Consider the following 6,942-nt stretch of genomic DNA (forward strand, 5'->3'; position numbering starts at 1 on the left):
CAATAAAGCCTTAAGAAAAAATAACAAAAGCTCATTTCCCCTCGTGCTGCGCTGCAGGGCCGGGGCCGCGGTGGAGCCGCCAGGGTCTCGGGCAGCGCCCGGCGGGGTCCACACGGGCTGCTTTCACACGGGCCTGCTCGTGAACATTTGCTTCAACAGACTGTGTCACGTTCTTTCTGTTTTCTCCTCTGACATATGGGCTATTGTAAAACGTATTTGAGAATTTCCAAACACATGGGTGTCTCTACTTAATTTTTATTTGATTTTAGGCTTGATTCAACTTTATTCAGAAAGTGTATTTTTTAAATGACTTCAACCATGTGATGTTTATTAAAATGAGCTTTTTAGCTCAGGTTGTAGCCAATTTTGGCACATCTTCCCGGGGTGCGTGGAGAGAGTGTTGCCTCCCGCGCTCAGCCCATCAGCCCGAAGGAGTGGCAGCGGCGCCGCAGACGTCTTCTCTGTCCTCGCTGGCTTACTGGGCGCTTGGTTCTGACGAGTACTGACAGAGGCGCGCCAATGTCCCCACTATGATTGTAGGTTTATTATCAGTTTCTCTTCATAGTTTTCCTTGATGTACTCCGGAGCCGTTACCAGATGCCGCCAGCGTGTAAGAGCCCTGCTGCCTCGGCGGACTACTCCCGTATCGCTCTGGAATGGTTCCCTTTAGCTCCAGCGAGGCTGTTTGCCTTAGAGCTTACCTGCTGCCAGCAGTTGGGCATAGCTTTGTATTTCCTGTTGCTGCCTGACAAAGAAGCACACGCTTAGCCACCTAAGGCAGCACCGTCCCGTGGGCTCCAGCTGCCATCTGGACACTCGCTGGGGCCGCAGCCTCATCCGGAGGCTCGAGTGGGAGGCACACAGCGCAGGTCTCTGGCACTGTCTGCGGGTTTGTCTCCTGTGGTGCAGGCCTGAGTCCCGGCTCTTGGTGGCGGCTGGCCACGGCGCTCTTCAATCCCACAGATGGCCACGGTTCCCCAGCACGGCCACGGCTTCTCTAAGGCCAGTCTGCTGAGAGGAAACCCTGTGGAGTACGACGTCATCATGAGTACCACGTTGCCCTCGCCAGGCCATATCAGCTAGGAGCAAGCCACAGACGTCACCGTGCTCGAGGGGGGCTCACACGGGGTGGACCTGCCCCGGAGTGCTCAAGCCCAGCATGACTCTCGCTACCCTGACATTGCCCGGCCCTGAGCACTCTTAACCACTCTACCTACCTTCCTCCCATGGACGTGCTGTTTTAACGCTCATGTATTTGTGACGTTAGTGTTTGGTGCGTATTCACTCACAGGTGTGCTCTCCCTATTGAACCACAGCCCCGCCTGCACCTGCACACCCAGCTGGGCTGCTCTCTTCTGCCGGCATCGCCCTGCCCTCTGTTAGTCTCCCCAGTGAGACCAGCTGCCGAGGGGGCCCAAAGATGTGTTTATTTTGCCTTAAATTTAAAATATATATATATATTTATTTGAGAGAGCGAGCATCCGTGGGGGAGGGGGCTGAGGGAGAGGAAGAAGCAGACTCCCTGCTGAGCAGAGCGCCCAGTGTAGGGCTCGATCCCAGGACCCTGAGATTCTGACCTGAGCCGAAGGCAGATGCTTAACTGACTGAGTCACCCAGGTCCCCTTATTCATTTATTTATTTTTACCCCTTCAAAGGTAATATATCTTTTTTCCTTTAACTAATTTATTTAAGATTGATTTATTCACTTTAGAGAGAGAGCGAGCGGAAGGATGGGCAGGGCGAGAGGGAGAATCCATAGCGGACTCCACGCCCAATGTGGAACCTGAGGGAGGCGCCATCCCGTCACGGCCCTGAGGTCACGGCCCTGAGGTCACGGCCTGAGCCAAAACCAAGACTCGGATGCTCAACCGACGAGCTGCCTGGGCGTCCCTTCCTTCCACTAATCTGCAGGCTCCCCCCCTGTCTAGTTTGGAGCTGTGTTACCATGGGGTGCTTTGCGGAGTGTGCGTTGCCCCGCTTGTTTTCCACTAACCTGCTTGAATTTATAACGCATGTCAATGCTGTGACTGGATGTCTGTCAGCCTTGAAAAGTTTTCTTTGAATGTTGCTCCCTCGTCCCCGTCCTCCACGTTGGCGACTTGAGACCCTGTGATCAGACCTTTCCTTCCGTCCCTGCACCTTTGCTCCGACCATGTCCCTTCCCTTCGCGTGGCGCTCCAGGTTACCGGTCCGTGTGCAGCTGCGTCTGCTACGCTGCTAAGAGCTCTCCCATCCATCTCTCAACTTCAGGTTTTGTTTTCACAGTCTCAAACTTCCATTTGGTTCTTTATTGTTTCCAGTTCCTGCCCAGACTTTTTTTTTTTTTTGAGATTCATTCATTCATGAGAGACAGAGAGGGAGGCAGAGACCCAGGAGAGGGAGAAGCAGGCTCCCTGCGGGGAGCCCGACATGGGATTCGATCCCGGGACCCCAGGATCACAACCTGAGCCAAAGGCAGCGCTAAACCGCTGAGCCCCCCAGGGATCCCCGCCCAGACTTTTTGATCTGTCTCTTAATGCCCGGCACACACCCATTGAGCTCAGCGTCCAGGAGCAGCTTGACAGCTCTGTCTGGGTCTCCTTCTGCTGTTTATCGTTTTTTTAGTCACTCTGTGCTTCTTCATTTCCCTGATTATCTTTTGAGTGCCGTGCATTCTACATTAAGAACTTTGGAGGGGCACCTGGGCGGCTCCGTCGGTTGAGCATCCGAGTCTTGGTTTCCGCTCACGATCTCGGGGTTGTGGGATCGAGGCCACATCGGGCTCCGTGCTGGGTGCGGCGTGTGCTTGGGATTCTCCGTTCCTGCCACTTGTGCACACACACACTCTCCTGTCTCCTGTCTCCTGGAGGTGTGCTAAAGTTCGAGACAATGTTTTTGTCCTGCGAGGGATTTACGGCGGCCGGGGGCAGCCCCAGACCGCCTTGGTCCTGCCAAGGCTGAGTAAGTGCAGGGGGCCTTAGCGATGGAGCCCTTCAGGTTCCCTGCCGGGGCCGCCGGATAACGCACAGGGCCCTCGTTTAAACTTGAATTCCGGATAAACAACGAACCCTTTGGCTCACGTACATCTCCAAAATTGTGTTTTGTATTTTTATCAGCTAAGTCTGGCAAGTGCAAGCCCGAAGCCGTGCTGCGCTCGCTGGGTCTCACGCTCGGTGTCTCCCCCGGGCGCTGTGACCTGCCAAACGCCTCGGCCGGCCCGGGAGCAGCCGCCCCTTGGGTGCTGATGTCCCTTGGGTGCTGCCACTGAAGCCCACCCCTGGCGAGGACCGCTCGCCCGCACCCCTGGCGCATCCTGACGGCTTGCACCTGCCTCCGCCGAGGGGGGGTCGCGGCTTGACTCCTCTTGAACTGTTGTTTCCTGTCGGGTCATGTGGACCCCGGGTCGCCCGAGGTGACTTACTGCGGCCGCGAGCCGCGAAGGCGTCAGGAGAGCGCGGCCGCTGCCCTTCCCTGGCCGCGCGGGCGCCGAGGAGCTTGGCTGATGTGCTCACTGCGCTTCAAGCACCCCCTTGGGATGTGAGTGATGCTGGTCGTTTTGCTTCCTAGTGTATTTTTGTGACTCCTTAAGATGTATTTCAGGAACTTTTTCTGAACTTCATCTCTAAACCGTTGCTAGTGTGCACCATCCAGAGGCCCTGCTTCTGCGGGGTCCCCGCCTCACCATCCCCACCTCCCACATGCGGCCTCCTTGATGCCTCCGGAGGGGCCAGGCCCTGGGCCAGCCCCGTCCTGCTGTCCCCGCTCGGCATGGTCACCGCTGTGATGCAGAAGAGCCACAGAAGCTCATCGGGGCAGTTAGTTACTTTGGGGAGCCTGGTGGGGTGTGACTGCCACCGTTGCCCTGTTTCAGAGAAGGGGACACGGAGGCCCAGAGAGGGGACCCACCCAACTCTAGTGGGCAGAGGGCCCGTGGGCCGGTGCAGGTGGGGACCCCAGCTCAGCCGTCTGCTCAGACCTTCCACTGTGGCCACGTGGGGATGCGGTCCCTGGCACCTCGAGATGCCTCCTCTGAGCCCCAGGGGCCTCTGCCGGGCCACCCTCTCTGTATGTGGGAGCCAGGGTGCAGTCGGCGGGGCGGCTCCCATAGGGGTGCACGGGGACCTCTCTGCCCCAGGCCATTTCCCCAGGTTCCCTGCTGGCTCCTCCAGGTGGTCTCCAGTGGCTTCTGGGGGTTCTCATGCCCCCCCGAGTTGTCTGCACTGTGGCCTCTTTTGTAGATTTTAAATATCTTGTTTTTAAGTGCTGTCTACACCCCAGTGGGGCTTGCATTGCAGCCCTGAGGTCGGGAGGCTCGGTGTCCGGCCTTTGTGGATTTTAGAACCTTTCTGGGCCTGGGCCGGTGGGACGGGGTGACAGATCGGGCCCCCCTGGACTGCGTGGATGGCAGCTTGGGGGGGACCAGGACTCCTGAGCCCCCTCCCCCCCAGGGCCAGCTGCTGAGATCCGGGTGGCCGAGAGGCTGTGTCCGCAGGCCTTCATGGCCCTGGTGCGGAGGGAGCAGGAGGCAGGAGGAGCGGCAGCGGCCCGGCTGCAGGAGGAGGCCTTCGACAGTGACTCCAGGCGGTCCTGTGGGAGGTGGGGGGGGCGGGGGACTGGGGTAGGGGTTGGGGTCAGGGGGTGGGTGGGGGGCGGGGTAGGGTAGGGTAGGGGGGCGGGGGCCAGGGTGGGCGGGGGTGCGTGTTGTGGAGAGCCAGGACCTCAGCAGGAACACGGTGCTGTCGGAGGTGGCGGCCGGCAGCCAGGCCCACCCCATCCAGCTGCTGGCCAAGCAGGGCGCCAGCCCCAACAGCAAGGTGGACGCCGGGCCGGAGCCGGGGCTGGGGGCGCCCGCCCGCCGCCCCCTGCGCCCCCCAGTCTTGTTCAGGAGCCCCTCGCGCAGGGCGCCTTCGGCCGGACCCCACTGTACCGAGCAGCCTTCGGGGGGCACCTGGAGGCCGTGGAGGTGCTGAAGCTTGGAGCCGACCCCTGGGTGTGTGCAGATGACGGTAGCACCCCGGAGCAGGTGTGTGTGGGGCAGCCAGGAGCACCCCTCCCCGGCAGCGGCGGGATGGGGGCTCAGCCCAGGGTGCTCGCCTGCAGGGCCCCAGGGACAGCACTTGGGGGTGTGGAGCGGGGAGCAGAGGGGGAAAGGGATATGCAGGCCCTGCTTGGTCTCGGCAGGGAGGCCCAGAGGAGCCTTGGGCGTCTCAGTTTTGGGGGTGCTGCACCACAATGGGCAAGGCTTTGGGACCCCAAGGGCAAGCGGGGAGAGCCACATTTCTGCCCGCTGGTGCCCTTCTTATCTACAATGAGCAGAGGCTCAGAGCTCCTCACGGGCGTGCTCACGGGCGTGCTCGGTCCCTAGGTGGCCTCCCTGGATGCCGTGGTCAGTGTGCTGTAGTCATGGGACCTGGGCCTCACCGACGCCATGCTCCGGAGCATGGAGGCCGAGCAGCAGCAGGAGGCAGAGGCCAAGCGGTGCGGCTGGGGGATGGCAGAGGGGAGGCCAGGGGGAGGGCCAGGAGCGCCTCTGACCGGCCCCCCCACCCCAGCTTGAACCTCAAGGTGCAACAGCTAGCTAAGGCACAGCAGCAGCGACAGACCCAGGTGAGCGCCCCAGGTGTGTGTGGGGGGCAGGGGAGTAGGGGCGGGGGGCGGCTGGCGGCCGGGCAGGGAGGCCCGCTGACCGCTGACGAGGGGCCGCTCAGCTGCAGCAGGCCTACTGTGAGCTCAACCGGAGGATCACGGAGCAGGACGAGTGTGAAGGGCGGTGCGCCAGCCAGGCTGAGCTCACCCTGCAGGTGGGTGAGCTTCTGGGGTCGTGCCCCGCCCCGCACCTGCCCCCACCGTAGGTGTCACCTTCCAGCAGCGGCCTCCCAGGGTGGCACTGGAGGGGGCGAAGCCCCGCTGTGAGCAGAGTGTGGGCTCCCCCGCAGGCCATCAAGGACGCAGAGGCCCAGGTGGACAAGCTATGGCTGGAGGCCCAGAGAGCTGAGGAGACGCTGGCCATGGCCAGGCTGGAGCTGCGGGAGCAGACCCAGGAGGGTGGACAGGTCTGGCGGGCGGGGGTCCCGGGCCCAGGGAGGGGGACCAGGCATCGGGTCCTCCCACTGGCTTCTCCCCTTATGACTCCACAGAAGAGGAGGAGATGCCCGGGCTGAAATGCCAGGTCTCTGAGCTGCATGACATTCTGATGAAGGACGTGGGTGACCGCATCCACGCTGATGGCCGGTCAGTGGCCTGGGCTGGGTGGGACATGAGCTGAGGGCTGGGTGTGACAGTGACCTGGTGGCCGCTCCTAGGTGGCCCCTTGTCATCGACCCTTCGGGCCAGGCAGCCGTCTTCCTGCGCTACCAGGACACCAACTACATGGACGTGGTGAACCCCGCCCACCTGCAGCCCGAGAGGATCCGGCTGGCGCTGCTGGGGGCGCTCAGGTGAGGCCGCGGGAGGGGGACCCCCGCTGATCGGCCTGCCCGGCAGGTACAGGAAGCCGCTGGTGTTCGACCTGCACGAGCTGGACCTGTTCCCCGTGCTGCGGCAGCAGCTGGAGGCCACGCAGCCGGGCCTGGTGCAGGAGCTGCGAAGCCGGGGGCTCCTGGAGCGGGAGCGCTACCTGTTGCTGCTGCGGCCCGCGGACGAGCCCGAGTACAGCCCCACGCAGTTCTGGGCGGCGCGCCTGGGGGCACTTCCGCGTCTTCTTCATCACCAAGGCCCGATGGCCGCCTGCTGAGCAGCTGCAGGTGCTGCTCCCTGTGAGGATGCTGCTCCCCGGGGGGGGGTCCTCTAGCGCCGGGCCCCAATAAAGCTTGGGCCGCGGGACTGCGGGCCCCGGACGGCTCGTGTCCTGCTGCGTGCACGCGCCCACGCGGGGAGCGGGGCGAGGCAGGGGCCCCAGCCGGAGGACCCTGGTTTGCGGGTAGTGGGCGGCCCGTCCCATCTGGGCCGAATCCGAGCCAAGCA

The 6,942-nt window shown here is 62.2% G+C and overlaps 1 protein-coding gene across 1 annotated transcript; it reads left to right on the forward strand.

Moving 5' to 3' along the window:
* Positions 1–597: 597 nt before the first annotated feature.
* On the forward strand, positions 598–6,785 carry LOC144283006 (IQ motif and ankyrin repeat domain-containing protein 1-like). Its single transcript, XM_077846651.1, is given in 14 exon segments — positions 598–659; positions 802–889; positions 964–1,048; positions 4,428–4,575; positions 4,691–4,793; positions 4,880–5,002; positions 5,345–5,463; positions 5,529–5,586; positions 5,688–5,780; positions 5,916–6,024; positions 6,117–6,210; positions 6,282–6,416; positions 6,463–6,661; positions 6,663–6,785. Coding segments are annotated over 14 exon segments (1,539 nt in total).
* The last annotated feature ends 157 nt before the right edge of the window (positions 6,786–6,942 follow it).

This window comes from Canis aureus, chromosome 14, assembly GCF_053574225.1.
Source record: "Canis aureus isolate CA01 chromosome 14, VMU_Caureus_v.1.0, whole genome shotgun sequence".
In the NCBI taxonomy this organism is placed as follows: Eukaryota; Metazoa; Chordata; class Mammalia; order Carnivora; family Canidae; genus Canis; species Canis aureus.